Source organism: Leptopilina boulardi, unplaced genomic scaffold, assembly GCF_019393585.1.
Source record: "Leptopilina boulardi isolate dan_hultmark-lab unplaced genomic scaffold, ZJU_Lbou_2.1 LbouV2_150, whole genome shotgun sequence".
Classification (NCBI taxonomy): Eukaryota; Metazoa; Arthropoda; class Insecta; order Hymenoptera; family Figitidae; genus Leptopilina; species Leptopilina boulardi.
In genome coordinates this window covers 1,864,324-1,887,646 of record NW_026137697.1, presented here as the reverse complement: position 1 = coordinate 1,887,646, position 23,323 = coordinate 1,864,324, and the positions used below count along the sequence as shown (strand labels likewise).

Genomic DNA, 23,323 nt, shown 5'->3' with positions numbered 1-23,323 from the left:
ACGTTTCCTTATGACAAATTATTCTGAAACTATTAATGTAGATATGACGTCAGTGAAAATAATTCGTTTTTCATTTTTATAAAAAATAAAAGACATTTTTTTCGTGTAAGTTAAAAAATATTGAAATTACACACATATACATTTAATAAGATTTGAAAAATTATAATTTTTTTTATTTTAATCAAAAACTGAAATTTAATTTATGAAACAAAATGCATATATCAACTGAAATATTTTATGAAGGGGCAGTTGTGATTTAAAAAGTTGAAAAATTCACCGAGAGGTTACAAAAAACATGTTTCATATAAAAGTACAAGCATCTTGTATAAATGTTAAACACGAGGCACTGTTTGGACAAATTAAAAAAAAATTACTTTTCATTGCCTGGAAAAATAGTAAAATCAATCATTTTAATATTTTTTAATTATAAAAAATTGATAACCAAATTTGAATTAACAATTTTTTTACGTTATTTTTTATTTTTGAAATATGATTTGCAGAATTTATAAAAATAATTTTTTTTTGGAACAATTACTCTTGAATTTAATTAATTTTTTTTTATCTGTGTAAAAAATTCGGAACAAACAGCAAGGTAAAAAATAGAAATTCTCTAGAGTTCAAGGGTTCGTAATATTACGCAGTCTGGTCTAAAAATAGAAGGTTTACATGCAATATTTCTGGTTCATTTCGAGATTTCCATTTAGAAGTAATTGTTTCGGTTCTATTTTTATCTGCAGTATTTCATCTACTAAATTAAAAAAAAACCATAGTGATGAATAGGGAAGAATTTTTTATCCGTTTCTTTTTCGATTTGTCGAAATAGTTTAATTACAGGTGACAATATGAGAATTTTCAAGATCGATTCCATTTTCTAAATTTTTAATTGATTAGATAAATCATCGTTTTTTTTTTGTAAATATTTTCTTTTGATAATCTTTCAGTTTATCTTTTATTTTTTGAAGACATTTTTTATTGAGAAAAAATTTCACTTTTTTTCCTATTTAACATTTTTGAATTATGTATTTTGAAAAATTTAGATTTCCAATTTTGTTTTTCGTTTCTTCAACGATAAAAATAAAAAAAAAAAAACTATAAGGTTGCTTTTTCGAAAACACTTAACATTTCGAGAGCGATAATAAAGATTAATGATAAAAGCTAGAAAAGACTGAAAAAAATGATCCTTTGAATTTGCAAGAAAAAAAAAACAGGGGAAAAAATCGTAGGGTGGAAAGCATTTTGGATAAATAGTGTGTGAGGGGAATAAGAAATGATTGAATGAAAATAATTTTACATTGAATCTTGAAATACTTTTTCATGTGATTATTACTTTCTTCACTTATGTGGTATTATAAGTTAATATGAAATATATCCTCTATATATAAAAAAAGGGAATATTAATTATGCTTTTAAATTGCTTTTCAATGACTCTATTAAAATATTTTTTTTTTTTTAATTTTTCAAAAATTTTAATTTAAAGTTTTTATTCTATTTTTTTAAACTTTAATTGGAATTTAATAATTTTTCACATTTCTAAATCGGATTTTTCTCAATTGAACGTATTATGAATTTCGGAGTATATTTACGTGTTCATATAATAGATGGGGTGGAACGCCTGCGCGGGGGTGTGATATCTTCTATAAAAGGACGGTTTCGCGCCCCGTGACTTTATTCACATTTGGAAAGCCGTGTCCGAAGATTCGTTGTTTATCCGCGAAAGGGGACATGGGACTAAAACGAAATTATCTGATAAGTCTATTTCTCTACATATCTGCTATCAACGAGATTCGTTGGCCAACGGTGAGAGTTGACTGATTTTCTATCAATTTTTTTTTTTGTTAAAATTTTTTTTTTTTTATTTAAATACATATTTGTTATTTTATTAAACAATACGAGTTTAATTAAATTAAGTCTAAATTAAATAATTTAGACAATTTCGCCAAGTGTTAAAAAATTTTAACGGGTGAAAGGGTTGATCTTTTAAATTGTTAAGGTGAAGCTATCCTGGTCCCAGATTATTACTTGTTGAGAGGAATATTTTTTAAATTAATTAAAAAAAGAAAAGAAATTATAAATTTAAAAAAATATTTAATGGTTGATTGCAATTTTTTTTTTATTTTGTGATTTATAGAAAAAAAATTTAATTATCTTTAGTTGATTGATTAAATTTTTTAAGTTTAATTACGGTGAATGTCAAAATTTACACTGCGTGTTTACACATTTTGAGCTTAATTGAGTAAGAAATTACAAACTTTGACTTTTAATCACAGAACACAGTTTGAAAGTTGATATAAAACTTCAACTATTTTCATAAGCATTACTCAAATGATTGCTACTTTTCTTAATTTAATTTTCTTCTTATTTAATATTTATTTAATTTAATAATAATTATAATTAAAATGATTAGTTATTATTATTAAACAAATTATGGATGAGATCTTTATTTTATCTATAGTTTCAAATTTCATTTGTTTTTACTAGTATTTTTATAAACATTTTTTGTCATTTTTAAATTTCTTCGTTTGTCTACTACATATTGATTATATTATTATTAAAGTGAATTAAATTAAAAAAATTTTTTTTTTGCATTATTTCTATTTATATACTTACAAATTAATGTTTGACCCTGGAACTATAATCTCTTTGGGGAACACAAGGTCTTATTTAATCCGATTTATAGAAGCAATTGGAGAGTTCTCGCAAATCATTTGCAGTTGCTTTTGGAAATAATTGCTAGTTTCTGAGTAATTACTGTATTGAGAATTAATTCTATAAACGAAATATGTTAGAATTAATCAAACAAAAAATAAAATTCTATAATAGATGTGAATTCATTAAGATTAATAATAAGTAATAGGATAAAATTTGAATTTATTTAATGACGCGCAAAATCGAATTAATTATAATAAATTTTACTATATTTTGAAAAATACTTTTATTTTTGTTTACTTAAAAATAATGTTTCTTTTATTTTCATATTTTTAATTAAATTATTTCTTTTTACTTTTATTTTATTATAGCTTTTCTTAACTTTTAAAATAGAAAAATTTTATTCTTTTATAAATATAAAATTGATGTTTTACGTCATTTAATCCAAAGTGTGTGCAGTGTAATTTAGAAATCAAACTATTTAGGTTCCACTTGATAGTTGTGAGTCCTTTCTCGATTTGTCCGTGAAGCACGAGAAATCAAAGATGACACTTGAAATTAATTGAAATCAATTGCACACGGCCAAGTTCAACTTCACGAAAATTGTTCTATTTAAATTTTTCTTTTTTTTTAATCTTGAATTCCTGTCATTATAATAAAAATGATTTTTTCACTATTTTATAATATTTCTTCTTTAAATATTAGATAAAAATATTTAAATGAAAATAAATTTTAAATTTATAATAATTCTTTTCTTTTTTTTTCATTACTTATGTCGATGTGAGTTCAGGTAAAAATCTCAGATTTAATTAGGTCGATTTGGATATAAGTAAATTCAAGTTCAAGTTGATTTATATTTTTTTTTCATAAAAGTTAAGAAGCTTTTTCCTTTCTATGGAAAAATAAATTTTTATCTATTTAAAAAGAATATTTATTGGATTATTAATTTTAATTATAGCATTTTAGTAGGTTTATAATAATTAATAAAGTTCTAATGATTACCATAGTTTTCCCATAAATTGAAGAAAATTGATGTGGATTTTTTTTTACTCTTTTTAGTGATTAAACAATAAATATTATTTTAAATTATTATAATTTAAATTAATAGTATTTTTTAATTGTTTTATATAAGTGAAAAAATTTTCATCCTTTTTAAATTATTTAGATTTGATGGATTTTTTTAAAGTTTAATCGCCTTAGGCATGAGAAATTTCGAAAATTCCCGTTGGTTTCTCTCATCAGCATAAATTTGGCCAACCTTGTTTTCGGTGTGGTTTTGTAATCAGCTTTAAATGCACAAAGTGCCTCTCATGTTATCTTTTGTTCCTCTTACAATTTACCAGAGGTCAAGTTTACCAAAACGCAAAGAATATTGTTTTTTTTTTTTGTTTTTTAAATAGAAAGTTAGATAAAATTTCAAAACTAAAATTAAATTAAAATTTTTACACATTTTGATTACTTATATCAAACAAAAAATAAAACTTACAAAGTTAGCTATAAAAATTATTATTCCAGAATTTTTTTTTTTCGAGTCTTATAAAGTTTTATCAAGATGTGAGGAATTGTTGAGATGAAAATTCGAAAAGTTTTTGTGAAGAACTTGCATTTTGTTTTTAAATTGATGGGGGAAAGTGAAAATTTATCATTTAGATCTTGATTGTAAATTATATTTTGTAAAAATATAAGTTATAAAAATGTATATTCTATATAATTGACTCGGACGGGGATTTTGAGATAAGTGTAAATCAATTTTGGGATACGAGTTTATTGAGAAAGTTTAATTAATATTTTTTTTTGTAATTTAAATAATCTTACGCGTCAATAGAAGCTCCGTATATATACGAAGTTAAAGACAATAGAAAAGTAAGTTTCGTATCGTAAAACCAGTCACGTAATTTAAACAGGTTTAAAATTCTTATGAGGAAAAGCACTACAAAATGGGAATAGTGACAAAACACACTGTGCGCTTGTTCGGAATAATTTATTGTTAACAAATTTATTATACAACTAAATATATATATATAACTTTGAAAATGATAAAAGTTTGTTAAATTAAATATTCCATTCTTAAAAATGTTTATAATTCAAAACTTTTATACATACATTTTCTTTATTATCTTTTTTTTTTTTTAAGTAGAGAAACCAATGAAATTTACATTAAAATTCTCTTATAATTTTTATTATTTTGCCATAAAAAAAACTTTTTTTAAAAAAGGAAATTTTTTTTTAAATATGGGGTATATTTAAATTACAAAAAACAAAGAGGTGCTAGGCTTTTAAAATGGGTATGTAAATGCTAATTAGTTTTGTATATTTTAATTATTCGAATTGTAAATGAAAAGTAAAAAAAAATGATAAAAATATATTTTTAATCCAACGTATTTTTCTTTTTTTTTTTTATTTTAGAGAAAATATCTTTACCTTTGCTTTTCAATAAAGAAATCTGTTATTGAATTAGGAATTTATCCTTTCAATCAGTTTTCAATTTCAAGGACAGTCTTGTAAAAGAGATTTGAGCAAACAATTGTAAAATTTTATTTAGTGATTAGTTTTCAGTTATTTAATTTTAATGCGTTTATAAATTAAAAATTTAATTTAGTCATAAAAATGAGAATTTATTTTTTTTCTTCTCGTTGAATATTCAATGTTTTATGAATTAAAATTGTCGTTATAAAAGAAGATTCTTTTCTTCAGAATGCTCTCTCCAAAGAATCAATTTTTGTAAGCAGACATTCTCCACCAGTAATTCCATAAATTCTTTTTTCCTTTATCAGATAGACAAATTAAAAGGCTTTCTTGAACTTTTGTATAAGACTTATATATATAATGTCGATGAAAAGCATTATTGATTTTGGTTTGATGTATTTTTTTTTCTCTCTCACGGTATTAATCAACTTTCTCTCAATCGTAACGAATTTCAGTCCATTTGTCCTTAGATGTAAAAATGATCATTTTTTATAGAGTGTCAGATATAATTTTCTTAAAAGGGTCCATGAAAGTTTATTTAGGGAGTTGGTGTGTATTTCAATAAAAATACAATTTGCTAGTTGATTAAAAATATATAAATCAATTGGAATTATTTCCTTGTTTTCAATTTGTGATTTGTTGTGAAAAATAATTTTTATCCTCTTATTTTCATATTCAGTTGTTAAAAATAAATAATTTAATATAAATAATATAAGTATAAAAAATTTAATTTGAATTTTTTTTATTTAACTTTTGAAGTTAGTAAAAAGTACACTAAAAAAAAAATTATTTGATTCAAATACTCGATTATTTAACTATTATCAAATAAATATTTACTAGAACCAAACAATTTTTATTTGAATTAAATAAATTGTATTTCTGTATTTGAAACAAAAACCATTTAATTGAGTTAAATAATAATTATTTGAATCAAATAAATTTTTTTTTCAGTGAAACAAAATTTGTGATAATTAAAATTTTTTTTATTTTCTTTTGTTTTTAAAAAAATTTGGTCATTTTTTTTCTGTTTTCGTTTTGATATTTTTTAGAAGCTTTATCTTGTATAGGGACCAGTTGAATTTTTCTCGGTACAATTTGAATAAAAATCCAATAAACGATGTTAACTTTTTGTGAGAATAAAAAAAAAAACATGATTTGGGAGTTTAAAATAGTGTGCGGTGTCAGGAAAAGAGTGAATTGGAGAAAGAGTGAAGGTTGGTTTGTGCTTTACGAGTAGAATTCTTCAGAATTTCGTTCCCAATCTCCTCCTTCATTTTGTTGTCATTGCATACGTGCTTGCAAAATGGATCGTACTCCCATAGATTTCAAAAAGACGTATCGTCAATGATCGGAAACCAATTGGGTCAAAGTCAACGGAACGTAAAGTCTCGCGCTATTCTGTCATTAGATACTTTTTCTTAACTTGTATCATTTATTTATTTTTTTTTTTAACTGTTTACGACCAATTAATTTTATTTCTCTGTTATGATTTTTTTTTCCTCTTTCTTATTAGATTTTGTGTGAATTGTGGAAATTCGACTTTTTATTTTTTATTCTCTCCGTTATACTTTTGTAAAGGAATCGTTGACTTTTTATTATTTTCCTTTTCATTTCTTTTTTTCTTCTATATTCTTACATATTTCTCTTATGTTGATTATTCTACTGGCGTTGAAGTCTCCTCCAATGAGAGAATTTTTTGATTTTTCAATTATTTATTTCTCTGTTATGTTAATTTTCAAAAATTAATTTTATTTTCGACGATACTTTTATATTTCATATCTCTCTGTGGAATATTATTTGAATCCTATGAAAAAATATACTCGTTTGTACGAATGTTAAAAAATTTGGAATTTTCTTCTTAAACGAAATTAAATTTTTTTTTTCTTTAATAAAATTAAATTCTGTTGTAAAATTAAACTTCTTTAACAAAATTAAATTCTTTTCGTTAATAAAAATTTTTTTATGGATATAATTTAGATTTAATTAAATTCAATATTTGACATATAGGTATTTTTAATTTTTGGTAAAATTTAATTGCATTTTCAGATTGTAAATGTAAAGTTTACATTAATTGTTTTTTTTTTAAAGTATATTTTCAAAGATTAAGTTTATTTTAAAAATTATATTTTATTCACTTAAATAAATCATTCGAATAATATTTTTCCAATAAAATGAATTTAAAATATGTCATCTGAATAATACTATCTTCAATAAAATTGATTTGAAATAAGTCGTCTGAATAATACTGTTTTCAATAAAAAAAAAAAAAAATTACATTTGTAATGTAAATAATTTTTTTCTTCCTGAATAATAAAAGTTGCTTGTTCTATTGGAAAAGAGACTTTAAGTAGAAATCTCAGTGTTTGGTCAGACACTTAGCGCATTGTCTGAGCGAAACTTTCTCTTTTCACTGAAAAACGTTCTACATTAAGTGGAACATCCATATTCTTGGTCAGAAACAATTATCTTCTAGAATATTTTTTTTTATATTGAAAAAAAATACATATATTTATTAAATTTTTACGGTTTATTTAAGTGAATGAAATATTTTTTTAATTTTTTATTAATAAAAATTGGAAAATTTTGTTTTTACAAAAATTTAATTAAAAGCAATAATAAATGAGAATGTCTTTTTTCAAAAAGGATAAAATAGATTTTTGCAGTTTTAAGAGAGAAAAATGTTATTTTTTATGGTTGAAAGTTATCAAAATTCCTGTCACGTTCTTGTCAAAAGGTTGTTTAGTGAAATAGGTTGACGATCTCCATGATTTTTCACTATTTTTTTTTTTTCCTCTTTTTTTCTGGACAGTTTGTTTATTTTTAGAAACGGACAGATGACATCTGTACCCATTAAAAAAAAAAAAAAAACGTGGATCCGACGCAAATTGAGAAAAATTAATAAATTTATTTTACAAAAAAGGTTTATTAAATGAAAAAAAATTTCTACAGATAATATAAAAGCATTAAATTGTTATGCATTTTTTTTTTTTGATATATTTTATCACGTCGTTCGATTTGTATTTAGAAATTTTCGATTAAATTTCTGCTTTATGCGCATCATATGTGTTTAGAAGCAGTGAAGCGAACATAATCGTTTCATAAAAAAGTTTTTTATTCGACATTCATAAATCATTGAAGATTAACTCACATACAGATATACTATATGTATATAGTTTATCATAGAGATATATTTTATGAATTTTCTATAATTTCTGGTAATTAATATATATTATAAATTTAATAAATATGCTTAAAAATTTAAATATTAAGAAATTAATAGTTAAAAAAATAAAATAATAGTTTATTAATTGGCCATGATGCGGTAATTAAAGAAATGAAAATAACAAAGTGCTTGCAAAATATATATCAGTAATTTAATTTTCTAGTAAAATTTTTTTTTTTCAATGATACAATCAATTTTTACTTTTGTTTCTTCCATCATTGTCATTTAAATGAGAGTTTAATGCAGTTTCTACAGTTTATTGGAATTTCCATTTCATCAATTAATATTCAATTGGAAATATGCTTTCATCATTTTGTGAATTTATGTTTAAATTGAAATATTTTTACAATTAAATTTCTTATTCAAAATTCTTGTTTTTAAAATTTTTAATTAGTTTTTATATTAAAAATTATTAAAAAGGGAAAAATTTGTTTTTTCAAATATTTTATTATTTTAGATCATAAAGTTGTTAATAATAATAATAATAATGAAAAAACATTGTTTTTCCTTTTGCATAAAAAATTTGAGTCTCAAAGGATTAAATGAAGAAAATATTATACGAAACATACAACGAGAGGAATTTCATACTGTTAAAGGTGAAAGGATACAGTAAACTATAAAGCTTCTTAGCTGATAGTTTGTTACTAACGCCGTAAAGCGTAACAAATGGGAAGCTATATAATAGTCAAGTTTAGGAAATGGATTTTCTGAATATCTGTCTAGAAATGTAATTTGAAATGCATCTCGTGCATTCTATTAATTTACTTGTTATTTTGTTAAATCGGCATAAACAATTGAATAAATCAAATGTTTTTAGAAAACAATTTTTTTCATTTTTATGAGCCAAAAGTTCTGAACGTTCAAAAATGAATAAAATATTTTTTTCAATCTATAAATTTTTTTAAAAATTATAATGTCAATGTAAAATAAAGCAGTAAATTAAAGAAATATTAAATTAATAATTTCTTTCTAGATATTTAAAAACAATATTTTGTAATAAAATTCGTACTTAAAGAAGTTTCAAAAATTTCATTTGAACGTTCAAAATTTTTGACTCATTCCTATTTTATTGAAAAAAATTATGAATTTAATTTTTTAATAAAAAGTAACAATTTTTTTAATGTAAAAATTTTTAATTAAAAAATAAAACAGTTTTAATTATTATTTATATATTTTTTTGGTTAACTTTTGCATTTTTGTGTATTATTAAATTTTTTTTTAAATATATATTTTATATTCTATGGTCAAATCAAAAATTCTAATCATTTAATGAGACATGATGAACAAGTGAATCAATTTAATGTTATCTTATCCATAATTAAGTCATGTAGCTGTCACGATCCCTGAATCCTTCAACTTTCAATATAACGCTGATATGACAAAATAACAAAATAAATTTTTGCAAGCACTTTGAGAATTATAAAATTAATTAAATAATTTTTAATGAAAATTAAAAATTTGATAATTTAGTTTTATTAATTTGCATATATATATATTAATGTTTATGGTGTTATATATTATAATTATCATTTCCACCTGTGCGTATGCATAAAATTGACGTAGCTGTGTCTGACGTTCAAATGTCACGCGCAAAATCGCATTTGAGGCAGATCGTTGCTAATTTAATGTTCGTTTCGAGACGACAATATGACAACTCGTAATAATTCATTATGATCTATAGGAACTTTAAATTAAATACTTTTGTCAAACTATGTGATAATTTCAAGCAAAACTACTCCAAACTTTTTAATTTCAACTTTTATCTCAACATTTTTCTCAAATATTTTAGGATAAATAGATCCGTGAGTTCGATTTAATTTTTACTAATATTTTCAAAATTTAACTGAATTTTATGATTGTAATAAATTTTTTTTTTAATGATTTTAATTAATGTTATTTTTATGACTAAATTGATGAGGAAGCTAACAAATTTTTTAATTCAAAGACAACTGTACTTTAAAGAGTTTAATTATATATTTTTTCTTTACTCATTGGAAAGGATTTTTAATTAATTTGTTTCTATTCTTTGTTTTCTTTTTTATTATCTTTTATGCAAAAGAGAGACCGTTAAAAACACAGTAATGTGGATATTAAAACGCGTGAGTGTGTTACCAAGTTTTATTGAAATCGATAAAATGCGATAAAATTATTTTCAAGAGCTCCATTAATTTTGATCGCATTTTAATTATTAGGTATTAAAATGCTCGAGTATTTGCGAAAACTTTTACAATAAAATTTAAAGTAAAATTTTCAATGAAAATCTGTCTATAATTTTATATACACTGAAAAAAAATGTATTTGATTCAAGTAAATATTTATTTGATAATAACCAAATACACCGGTGGTATTTGAATCAAATAAATTGTTTTTCCAGTGTATAAATTAGGGAGAAAATTGTTATACTATTTATATATTAATTAAGAGATTAAGAATTAAAATATTAATTTCTGTTAATTATTCAATTTAATGTTATTCATGCGGGGAAAATTTATTTATTTGTTGAATCCAGTTTGTGTAATATGTTTGTATCATGAGAACAATATTGAGGACTTTCGTAGTTTGTAACTGCTGTCATCAGCATCTGTGTTATGAGTATTAACGAGTAACCTGATTTTTTTTTTTTTTGATAAAAGTTGATTTCATAAATAGAAAATAACTTTATATTTTCATATTTGAAACAGAATCATTTCTGAATTAGTAATTTTGTTCATTTTGGGATGAAATATTTTATACTGAAGAAAAGAATAATTATAGTGATTATAGGAATTTAGATAAAATTTGGGACCAGGATTTTTTTATGGAAAAAAATAAAAATCTATGTTAATGATTTATATTAGGTAACATGTCAAGATGACGAAGCTACTAGCGGATGTTTACCGAAAAAAACATTTTTGGCCCTTCTACGTCTTCCGGAAGTTAGTTCAAATTTGGCCGCGTATTCAAGAACAGCGGGATTAATTCAGGAATCAAAAAATCGTGATGAAATGGATAATTGGAAAGCAATGAATTTAGAAGATAGTGAGGATGGTGAAATTTGTCTTCCGGCAGCCGTTTATCTTGAATTATTTAGAAATCCAGCTATGCGAGGTCATTTGAGTGCAGTTGCAAGGGCATTGAAAATTCTTGAAAATCCATTTGAATCATATCAAGATGCTGATATTAAACGAAGTTTGGCAATTCTTGCAAAAAATAATGATATGCCAACAGTAACACAGGATCAGGAAGGCGATGAAGTTGGGAATGGACCAACTGATGGCGAAGGTGGGGAAGATGGAATAAATAATGATGAGGCTTCTGAATTTGATAATGAAACTTTAGATCTGCTTTTGAAAATTCTCCATAAAAATGATCAGAAAAATGTGCATGCTGTTGCTAGGGAATATTCACTTCCTAACGGACAAATTGACTTTGAGGCGATAGAAAGGGATTATGGACAGGATAAACGAAATATTGCTTCTTTAGCCAGGGAATCAAATTTACCATCTTATGGTTAGTTAATTAGACTAGTTTTCATTTCACTTTAAATGTGCAAATTAATTCAAATTTTAACCTCCACTTTTTTTCTCCTATTTCATTTTTTTTTTTTTTGTACACTGAAAAACAAATTTATTTGATTCAAATACTCGATTACTTGACTATTATTAAATAAATATTTATTTGTATCAAATAATTATTTTTTGAGTCAATTAAATGGTATTTGTTTCAAATACAAAAATTATTGGTTCAAATACAATTCAAATAAAAATTATTTGGTTCAAATAAATATTTATTTGATAATACTCAAATAATTGAGTATTTGAATCAAATAAATTTTTTTTCAGTGTAGTAAAGGTCAAAAGAAAGAAACAATTATTAGTTCTTTTTTTTTTTATAATTTTCGGATGAGATACAAGAAAAATTGTGAGAGAATATATAATTTTTGAATTCAACTATGTGCATTTAGTGTAATAATTAGTAGTTTTTTTTTTTTAGAGGATTTCGCGTTGTTTTTTTTTTTTATTCATAGAATTTATCAAGTTTGCAAGCTCGTTTATTGTGTTTATAAAAATTGTAGACGTGAACGTGTTGAGAGTGACAATTTATTTAAATTTATTGGAAATATTTATTTTTAGTCATGCACGTTTTTATAAGCAAACGTTTTTCAAGTGATTTGCATGAGAATTGGATGGTGTAACCCGCAACACCGTGCGCATGTTTTTTTTTGTTAAAATATAGTTGTTTATAAATTAGAGTCAATTTCTAAAAAAAAAGAGAAAAAAAAATTCTGAACTAAAGTTTACATTAAAATTTGGAAATTTATTATAACAAAAATGCATTTTAAGAATTTTAATAGATTCTTTAAGAAAATTTTGCTAAATTATAAATATTTTATATTGTTAAAATTTTTACTATTTTTTGTTAAAAATTATTACTCCATATTTTGTAATATTTTTTAATATGAATTTATTATAAATAATTAGCATCAAGTCACTTTCGTTATAATGCGTTTGACATTTCAAGAAAATTAAACTATAACCTATTTACAAACTTACTTTATTTTCGATCGATTCATTGAGAAATGGTGCATCAACTAAGAAACTGACTTGTGTTACCTTGAGAAATATGGAGATTTTATTAAATTTTGTATCAATTACCATGAGTTTTAATAGATTCTAAAAGAATGAAAAATATTTTTTTTTAAAAATATTTCTTAAAAATCTTGAAAGTTTTTAAAATGTAGATGTATGGTAGAAGTGATTTGATTTTGTGTATATTAGGGTTTAGTTTTTTCTAATTGTTATTAAAAATTAAATTGTGTATTTCTCAGGCAAGAGAAATTTGGCATCATTAGCAAGAGATTACGCCCTTCCTGGAGGAAAGCGAAATTTTAGTGATTTTTTGACGGAATCGCCAGTATCGTATGAAAAACGTAATTTAGCATCATTTATGAGGAGTTACGGTGGTAAACGTAATATTGCGTCATTAGCGAGAGATTTTGCATTACCGCCAATGCCAGCTGGTACAGGACGAAAGCGAGCATTATTAAGATTTTGGAATTTACCATTTGATGATGAAATTGAAAATGAGGAAAAAAGAAATGTTGCATCTTTATCGAAAAATCGAGCATGGCCCACTGTACATAAACGTTCTGGTAGATCAAAAATGCCCCTCATTTTAAGTTATCTTGCAAAAAATAAGAATGTAAGAAGGCCGAAGAGGCAAATTGATTTCAGTGATGAATATCCATTACCGGTCATGCAAAATAATAATGTTTTCGATTATGAGGAGCTTTTGGAAGCCCTCGCTGAACAATATCCCAAAACAGAGAAGAGGTTCATGGGTGAGTTTTTTGTTTTTGAAAATTGAAATTCTTCCAATAGTATAGTTGGCAATAATTTTGTTTGCATTAAAAAAAAAATTATTTAATTTTTTACAAATGCTAGTGGTTTTTGGTAGCTTATTTAAAAGATTTGTTTATTCATTATAAAATACCGTTGATTTTTAGTTTCGTTTTTTTTTGTCCTTTTATGATTTCTTGTATTTTATTTGCTGACGCTTTTTCTACGTTGTTTTTTCTTCTTGATTTTGCTTTTTTCAGTGAATTTTTGGTTCTATTTTTCGTTGAAGATATAAATTTTGTGGTTTTGTCGTTTTTTTTATGAGGCTTTTAAAAATACTACTACGTGATTAGAAATATAATTTCCAAAAAGAAAATTTTTTGTTGCTTTTGTGGTTATTGGCATACAAATGTAAAAGAAAATACACGCAAAAAAATCTTCATCTGGAACAGCGATATATTTTTCTAGAATAGCGAAAACTTTTGCTATTTTAGTGAAATATATCGCTGATTTAGGTGAAGATTTTTTAGCGTGTATAAAAATTTTATCTGAATTTTTAATTTGCTTAATGAGTTTTGTATTTTTGAAAAAAGGCACACAACACCAGGGTTTTAGTGTAATATAATGTAATAAAAAAGGGATAATTACACTCACAGAAAATTAAAAGGCAATAAGCAACGCTTATTATTTTAATTCAATTTTGCTTATTTTAATACCAAAATGGATTAAAATAAGCAAAATTGGATTAAAATAATAAGCTTATTTTAATGCCTTTTAATTTTCTGTGCTGAGAAAAATATGCTATTAAATCAAAATTTCTGCTAAAGGCATAAAAATTCTAATTCAAAAGCATTAGAATTTTTGAAAATATAATATAGATTGTAATATGCTTTTGAATCAATAATTTTGATGCCTTTAGCAGAAATGCTGTTTATTCAACAGCATAATTTTCTCAGTGTATGTAATTAATTAAAGAAATATTTGAAAATTTTTGGCATTTTTTTTAGCAGAATAAAAAAGGCAATTAAATGATAAATAAGTTTAGCTAATTAAATTTAGCTATAATTAAAAATTTTTTTATTTTACAATAGTGTAATGCTACATGAATATATAAGAATAATGTTGATGCAACAATTGTCATTATAGGGACTAAAAACAATAATGCTCAATATTGATCCAATGTGTTCATTGTGTATTTTCCACCCTCTTTTATCTCCCAGCCTCTATTTCTCATTCTCTTGCTCCTTATTTCTCTTTTGAGCTATTCCTTTATCAGTTTATCACATATATTGTATATACATATATATATATATATAGTCGATAGGTTTGCTTTGAAAGATTATTCCAACTGGTGTTAGGAGCAGGTCCTGTGATGGAGATGCAGGGCAGTGATACCAGGAAGGTATATGACAACTTGCTTCAACCAACTAAAAGACATATTGGAGCACTAGCTCGTCTCGGATGGTTGCCGACTTTAAGAGCAACTCGATTTTCTCGCTCCCCAAGATATCTTGTCTCCAGGTCAGACCACTATAGGTCTCAGGAAATACACATACACACACACACACACTCGTCTTTTTCACATAATTTCAGATTTCCGCAAACGTGTGATTTTTATCTTTTTTAAGAAAGAATTATTATAGTTTTTTTTTCAAAAATCAGTGATAAAATAAAACACGTACCGAGAAAAAAGACGCATAAGTCAATGAGTACTTTTTTTTCATCTTTGTGGAAATGATAAGATTCTTATCTCGTTGACTTATAAGAACACGTGTGGGATGCTCTTTTTATCACTGAATGAGAAAAAAAAGTTATTTAATTTTATTAATTCTAAAAAAGTTTAATATTTTAAGATTTATTTAAAATTTTTTTTGTGTTAATTTTTATTGTTTGTTTATTATTTAGTTGAGTCATTTTTTTTTAAATATGGAATCTAAAATTATGTGAAACTGACAATAATTGTTTTTTCATTTATATTTTTTCTTATATCCTTATATAATAGTAGTAACGTAGTGTCTGTTTACTATTGTGTAGTAAGCTCCTCCATCATAATTAAGCGTTTTATTAATCAGCCAAGTGATAAAAGATAAATAGAAAAGTATATATGTTGATTAGAAAATGCCTTCTCGAATCTTCACGTAGATAGGTGTTTAAATGTTCCTCTAGAATTTTCTTTAGAAATTTGTTTGATGTGTAAATTTTTATCTCAATGTGCTAGATACTAGAAATGGGCTAGAAAGGAACATTTTTTTTTATTAGTAAAAAATACTGTTTTTTTTTTAATTTTATTTTTTTACAATTTTATATTTCTGGTATCAAGTACAAAAGATGAAATTTATTGGAATTCCAATTTTATGATGTTTTTTATATTTTTCATCCTAAACAAAAATTTGCAATTCTTTTAATATTAAGAAAACATTTTAAATTGAGTTTCTTTGGAAATATACAAATATTCTTGGTTCTATCACCTGAATGTTTATAAAAAATGAAATCTAAATAGACTTTTTTCTTCACAGTACCTATATAGATCATTGTTAGAACATATTAGTCGTATTAGAAACATCTTGATGTTCATTAATGTTTCTCTCTCTCCCCTCACTGCGGAAAATGATGATTTGTAACTTTTAAAAAATATTTTTTTTTTTTTTGTTATAAAAAATTATTTTCTTACATGACATTAAGCAGATGAACTTTATCTTATGATTATTGTTTACTATCTTTATACAAATCTTTAGAGAAAATTATCAGACGTGACTATATAATAGTAACAAACTGTCAATAATGTCGATATTTTAATACAACAGTTCATTATCATTGAAACTATTATCTTTCTAAAAAGGTTAAAGTTACTTATATGCGAGGATGAGTGATATCTTTGTCGTTTATATCCCTATTTTTTTCTGGAATAATTCTTCTATTTTATCTAATTTCATTTTCAATCGTCATTTATTAGTTTATTATCCTCTATAGTAAAATGTTACCAATTCTATTGATATTACATAAATTACCCCGTACAAAGTATTTCTGCGTTTATTGTTGCATGCTTTTTTTATAAAAAATTTTATCTCATTTTTATCAACTTTCTTTATTTGAGTTTCATCTGTATGGATTCTGTACAAATCCCTTATAAGGATATTCATTCTTCTTTTAGTCTTTCATTTTTGTGGTTTTTTTTTTCCCCCCCAATTAATTCTGGCTGTTCTTTTTGTATTTCTGTTTTTGATTGGTGCGAAAGAAGGAATTTTTGTCGATACTAATTTAATTGTTTTGCCATAATAAAAAAAATTGTAAATTCCAGGACGAATTCCGCAGATGGGACCACGTCCAACGACTCCACCAACACGGCGCCTTGGGCGTTAAGATCGAGGCTCGGGTCACAAACACGTTACCTTCAGTCCATGTACGAGGCTTGTCGTCACGCCATCAAAAAATTTCCATTCTTATCGACAGCTAATAATAATCCTTATCGACATAAATTTCCCATTGATTCCAATTCAATTTATTAATCAGTTTTTCGCTAGTTGATTGATTTATTTTCTTTGCTTATTCGTTTTATATATATTGATTTATCAGTAAAAGAGGACAATTAAGTCGATTGCTCAGATCTTTATATCAATTAAATTAGATGAATACATTTTATTTTTTATCGATGAAGGAGTTTTCTGTTTTATAACTTTTTATCGACTCTGGATTTCCTCTCTTACCGATCGGCCTGTTTCTGTAATTTTTCCCCTCGAGAGTATTTTGAAATTGAATGAAAGAGGGCTTTACTTGCAGTTTAAAAAAAAAAAATGTAGAATATTTTTATGCTGCTTTTTTTGGTAGATTTTGATTTGAAAATTCAGTAATGTATCTTTCAAGAAGAAAAAGGTTTTTTTTTCTATTTTCAACTATTCTTGTTACAATACGAAATATTCATATTATATCAACTGTTGAGAATAGCTGTGTCAGAGACAATAATTTTTTTAATTGAAGTGAATGATATTACACTGTACCATATCATAATAATTGAACTATCTTATTAGATATAATTATTAAATTAATTTGAAAATGAATATTTTGAATGGGGGACATTATTTCTACTCTAGTTGTTCTTAGGGCTGGTTGAAGTTTGGATATTAAGTTTTAATTTTTTTTTTATTTTATTTTACTTTTTTATATAATATTTTTATAATTATTGTATTAAAATAATAATTATAACTATATTATTATAATTATTATATAATAATATTTATTAACATTATACTGAAAAAAAAATTTATTTGATTCAAACAATGGGGTATTTGGTTATTATCAAATAAATATTTACTTGAATCAAATAAATGGTATTTGCTTCAAATATTATATATTTGATTCAAGTAAATATTTATTTGATAATAACCAAATATACCGGTATTTGAATTAAATAAATTTTTTTTTCAGTGCATTTAGTTTATTTAATTATTATTTTTTTCAATAATTTATTTTTTTGTTTTTTTTTTAACTGAGGAGAATGTCTATTGAAATACAGTACAAATTGGACAATAGTATCCGTACAAAATATAATCACAATATTCTTTGGACTGTAAAGTGCGACGTGTTTGATCTTGACATTTTCAAAAACGTCATTTTAATACAATAATTATATAAATATAAACATATGGCATCATCTCTATATATTATATCGTTATCGACAATAAAAATGTTAATCTGGACATGGTAATACATTTTCAAATTGATATTGAGGTTAAGAATCAAGATTATACATATAAACATTATATATATATATATATAAATATTATAAAATCGCAAATCATTTTTGCGACAATATCATTATTATATATTGAAAAATGAGCAATTTTCGATGTGTATATCAAAAAATATCTTTGAATTCTCATATTTGCTCTTGCCCATTATATTGAAAATAAAAAAAAAAAATCAGACGATATCTTCGTAGTTTGTAATTAATAGTAGTTTCAAAGACAAAAAAAAGTAAAAAAAATTGGATAAAATGAGTCATTGCGGCTTAAAATTTTAAACTTAGTGATAGTATTAATCCACTTTAAATCTGAATTAATAAAAATTCATCCATAATTCAAGTTAGTGAAAATTTCTACTAATTTTTAATCATTTTTCCACTAGAGTGATTATAAAAATACAAATCAAATAGTAAAATTTGGCTAAATATTAGTGAAAGTTGTTACTAATATTAGTGGATGACTTTTTTTGCACTATATAATTCAGATTTAGAGTTTTTTTTTTCAAATATACCCATTTCTTTTGGTTTTTTTTTTCATTTTTCAAAATGTAGACATCTCCGTATTTATATATATATACTAAAATAAAACTTTAATGTACTACGAATGAAACTGCAGAGTAAAAAGAATTCTTGGACATTATAATAAATATCGTACAATATGGGGAAAAAATATTGTATATTTTAAGAATTAATGTGCAATTTTCTTATTGTACATTTTTTTAACTGAACAAAATTTTATAATTGAGATTTCTTTTTTCTTATAAATACACAATGTTTAATATTTTAAACATATATGTAATAATCTTTTTAAACTTTTATCTATATAACATTTTGAAAAATATGCTTTTTTAATAATATGAGAAAGAATAATAATCTTTTTCCTAATACGGATGTAAAAAATCTGTTTTTTTTTTAAATGAACTTCAAAACCGTCCGTTTAGACACTGACTGTTAGAGAAAAAAAAAAATCCAAAAATTCTTTTTTATGCCTTTGACGTGATTATATATAGTTCGTAAGTGACTAGATTTATGTGTCGTCAAATTTCAAATACTATAGATTATATAAAATGAAAATATTTAAAAAGATATTTGCTGAATTAAGAGGGAGTGATTTACTAGAATAAAGACAGCATTCTTTTTTAAATAACAAAAAATTAATACAACTTTTAATTAATAGCATATAATTAATAATTAATTTTATATTCTATTATAATGATATTATTTATTTATTTATTAGTAATAAATAACACCTTAAAATTTAGAAAAGTGTAGAAAAAATTTTTGTTGTTTTAATTTTAGAAAATGACTCCAATTGAGAGTGTTTTTTCTCTTTCGTAAAATAATAATAATAATTATTGCTGTGGATGACATATAATAAAAGTGTTGCACGACCTTTATTGTAATGACCTCGTCATGTATTTAAAATTGACAATAATTGTGGATAATCTGATGACAATAAAAATGATAATAATATTGAAGTAAAACGGGATAAGTCATTGACTCTTTATTTCTATTAAAAAAAGAAAATATTTTATTAATCACAGAATATTTTAAAATTTAACTATTACGAATAATATTTACATATATAGGCATTACATATCTATTTTTTTAATTTTTCTATTTATTTTTTTTGTATTCGAATCTTTTTCTCTTTTTAAAGGAAGATTTATATTAATATTAATATAATATCATATATTATTAATTCTCGATAAAGTTAAATTAAGAGATCCAGCTTGTCCGTGCCAATTTGATCCACTTGATCCATCTCCATTCACCAAATTTCCATTAATATTATCGTTACCATTGGAAATATTGCTCTGATTATTATTACTACCAGTATTGTTTATAATTCGCAATAGAGAGGAATCACGTTTTTTTGCAATATTTCCCGAATTAGAATTTTCACCATTTTTATTTCCATTCACCAAATTACCATTAGAGTCGTCATTTCCATTGGAAATATTATTCGCTGTATTATTGTTACCTGCATTATTAATGATACGATCGAGTGATTGTGAATTTTTCAAAATGTTACCAGTGTTATTTCTATCTTTGTTATTATTTCCATTCACCAAATTTCCATTAATATCATTATCACCGTCTGATATACTATTTGAACCACCGGAATTATTTATAATTCGCGATTGAGGAATATCTTTTTGGTGAATATTTCCCGAATTAGAATTTTCTCCATTTCCATTTCCATTGATTAAATTTCCATCGCTGTCATCACTTCCGTTACTGATTGAATTGTCTTGATTGTTATCACCCGAATTATTGATAATGCGTGACAATTGATTACTCTTTCCTCTGGAAATATTGCCTGACTGATTATTGTTACCGTTTCCATTTCCATTTACCAAATTACCATTAGAATTGTCATCACCGTTTGTAATGTTGTTCTTTTGATTACTATCACCGGAATTATTGATAATTCGCGAAATTTGACGCCTCTTTCTTTTTGTGGAAATATTACCGGTTTGATTGTTGTTACCATTTCCGTTTCCGTTTACCAAATTACCAGTTGAATTGTCATTTCCATTGATAATGCTGTTATCATTGTTATTACTTCCGGCATTGTTTATAATTCGCGTTAGAGGAATATTATTTTCATTAATATTTCCCGAGGCGGAATTTTCTCCATTTCCGTTTCCATTTATCAAATTTCCATTGCTGCTATCATTTCCGTTATTGATGTTATTGTTTTTGTTACTGTCGCCCGAATTATTGATAATTCGAGGTTGTAATTCTCGTTTATTTCTTTGTCCGGATATATTTCCAGATTCTGTATTGTTACCATTTCCGTTTCCATTTACCAAGTTTCCATTAGTGTCATCATTTCCGTTTGTTATGTTGTTACCGGAATTTTTATCACCCGAGTTGTTTATGATGAAAGTTGTTATAATTCTTGATCCTAGAATTTAGTATTATTATTATTATTAATTTTTATTATTATTATTTTACTTTAACTTTATTTTTCATATTTATTAACTAATTCTTATTGTTAAATTGATAATTATTAGAAATTGTTGAAAAATAATAGTCTAAGAAATTTTTTAAATATTTTTCTTTTTTATTTTCCTTTTGGATATATATTATATGTACCAGAATTAATATTTCCAGAATGTTGATTTTCGCCGTTTCCGTTTCCATTTACCAGGTTTCCATCGGCATCGTCATTCCCATTAGAAATGGCATTACCACTGTTGTTGCTCCCGGCGTTGTTTATAATAAACGGTGATAACCTCGGAGAGTCTGTAATATAATTAGAAATACATTGCGTATTATAATTTTGTATAATATTGAGATTTTATAATATTCCATTGATAAGATTTAATTTTTTTTAAAGATGTTTGGGATATTGGTTTAAAGAGAGTGATTTAGAATTTTTGAGTGGAGATCGAATTTTCATTTTTCTTCATTTTTCTTCAAGTTTTCGTTGATCAGATTTTGTCGTTTCCAGCTGATAATAATTATTATTAACATTTTTTAGTACAATGTTTACAATGTCGTGAATTATGTCACTTATATTGCCAATTATTCCACCGATTCCATTTTTTTTATTTCCTTTTTCATTAGACGTAGTGTTTTTGTTATTACTGTTATTATTTTCAGAATTTGTGTGTTTGTCAGATTCATTTTTTACAGTTGTACCAATAGAATTTCCAGTTTCTTTGTCTTTAGAATCTGAATTATTATTGATAGGTGACGAATTACTTAAAGGAAAGGAAGTGGATGATGATTTCGAGAATGATGTAATTGCGTCTGTACCTGCTGTTGTAGAAGTTGCATCTGATTCGGAATCTGATGTAGAATCATCATCTGTAATAGTGGTTGATTTCTGATCTGAAGAAGTTTCTGTCTCCGAAGTAGTTGAAGATTCGGCAGATGATGTAGTAGAAGGTTCCCGATCAGTTGAAGAATCTTGAGAGTTTGATGATGTTTCGGCAGATGTTGTTTCAGTGGAATCAGAATTTATCGAGGATGAAGAGTCATCATCAGTGGGGTTTGATGAAGGTTGAGGATCAGTAGAAGTTGGGAGCTCTGTTGTAGTTGGAAGATCAGTTGTAGATGGAAGATCAGTCGTAGATGGAAGATCAGTCGTAGTTGGAAGATCAGTCGTAGTTGGAAGATCAGTTATAGTTGGAGGAGAGGTTTGATCTGCATTATTTTGATCATTACCAGAACTGTTGGTATCATCAGTGCCGCTGGTTCCAGAATCTGATTCCGTTGTACTTGTGGTAGTAGTAGTTGTAGTTGTTGACGTGGTAGGTTTAGGTCTATTAATATTTCCGGAATTAGAGTTATCTCCATTGCTATTTCCGTTCACAAGATTTCCACTAACATCATCATTTCCGTTGGAAATAGCGTTTCCACTATTCTGGCTTCCGGAACTATTAATAATGAACGGTGTCAATCGAGGAGGTCCTGATCTTTTGTTTCTATAGAGAACATTTCCTTGTACCAAATGAGTTAAAGAACAAAGAACCTGTAATTTTTTTTTTTCATATTTTCATTATAGTTTAGTAGAATTGGAGGGGTCAGTACTTAGACCTTTTTTTAAAAAATATAACGACTTACCAGAAAACCAAAAATTAATACTGTGCACTTCATGTCTGGTAAATGTAATTCATCTAAATCTTTCTAAATTTTCATTATATATGAGTGTTGGCAAGAATTTAAAATCGTGACGCTGATAGTTTGATAAGACTTTTTTTCTACATTAGTGGATCAAAAGCCATAAATTTTTGATAAGCAATTTCCACGGAATATATTTAAAAACCTAGGAAACTAACTGCCTCACTCGTAGACGATATTATAAATTAATAAACCGTAATCGCAATCGACTATAAATTTTTTATTGAAAAAAAAAATTATTAAAAAAATTAGTATTATCTATATTATCACATATATTTAATACCTATATCAATT

General features: G+C 24.8%; 2 protein-coding genes and 1 long non-coding RNA gene across 8 annotated transcripts in view; 2 read left to right on the top strand and 1 right to left on the bottom strand.

Moving 5' to 3' along the window:
• LOC127291689 (uncharacterized) overlaps positions 1-23,323 on the top strand; it is a 114,063-nt gene that overhangs the window by 4,015 nt on the left and 86,725 nt on the right. The gene's annotated exons all lie outside the window — the stretch shown is intronic.
• LOC127291679 (neuropeptide-like 1) lies at positions 1,671-17,929 on the top strand. Of its 4 annotated transcripts, none has more exons than XM_051320904.1 (5): positions 1,671-1,797; positions 11,173-11,596; positions 13,143-13,655; positions 15,012-15,174; positions 16,952-17,929. In XM_051320904.1, the coding sequence occupies exons 1-5, from the start codon at positions 1,723-1,725 to the stop codon at positions 17,157-17,159; spliced, it is 1,383 nt and encodes a 460-aa protein (XP_051176861.1). In that variant the 5' UTR covers positions 1,671-1,722; the 3' UTR covers positions 17,160-17,929. The 4 variants fall into 4 exon arrangements, with proteins under 4 accessions (XP_051176861.1, XP_051176860.1, XP_051176859.1 ...); XM_051320903.1 differs by having other exon boundaries at positions 11,173-11,824; positions 15,018-15,174; XM_051320902.1 differs by having other exon boundaries at positions 11,173-11,824.
• On the bottom strand, positions 18,938-23,128 carry LOC127291678 (putative uncharacterized protein DDB_G0286901). Of its 2 annotated transcripts, none has more exons than XM_051320900.1 (4): positions 22,973-23,128; positions 22,163-22,880; positions 21,497-21,646; positions 18,938-21,305 (listed from the first exon to the last, which is right to left on the bottom strand). In XM_051320900.1, the coding sequence occupies exons 1-4, from the start codon at positions 23,003-23,005 to the stop codon at positions 20,080-20,082; spliced, it is 2,127 nt and encodes a 708-aa protein (XP_051176857.1). In that variant the 5' UTR covers positions 23,006-23,128; the 3' UTR covers positions 18,938-20,079. The 2 variants fall into 2 exon arrangements, with proteins under 2 accessions (XP_051176857.1, XP_051176858.1); XM_051320901.1 differs by having other exon boundaries at positions 22,574-22,880.

Coding starts and splice junctions, on each gene's coding strand:
- LOC127291679 (XM_051320902.1), top strand. CDS start 1,723: ATGGGACTAAAACGAAATTATCTGATAAGTCTATTTCTCTACATATCT. Junction 1,798..11,172: donor ACGAGATTCGTTGGCCAACG/GTGAGAGTTGAC, acceptor GATTTATATTAG/GTAACATGTCAAGATGACGA. Junction 11,825..13,142: donor ATCAAATTTACCATCTTATG/GTTAGTTAATTA, acceptor TGTATTTCTCAG/GCAAGAGAAATTTGGCATCA.
- LOC127291678 (XM_051320900.1), bottom strand. CDS start 23,005: ATGAAGTGCACAGTATTAATTTTTGGTTTTCTG. Junction 22,881..22,972: donor TATTAATTTTTGGTTTTCTG/GTAAGTCGTTAT, acceptor AAAAAATTACAG/GTTCTTTGTTCTTTAACTCA. Junction 21,306..21,496: donor TTCTGGAAATATTAATTCTG/GTACATATAATA, acceptor ACTAAATTCTAG/GATCAAGAATTATAACAACT.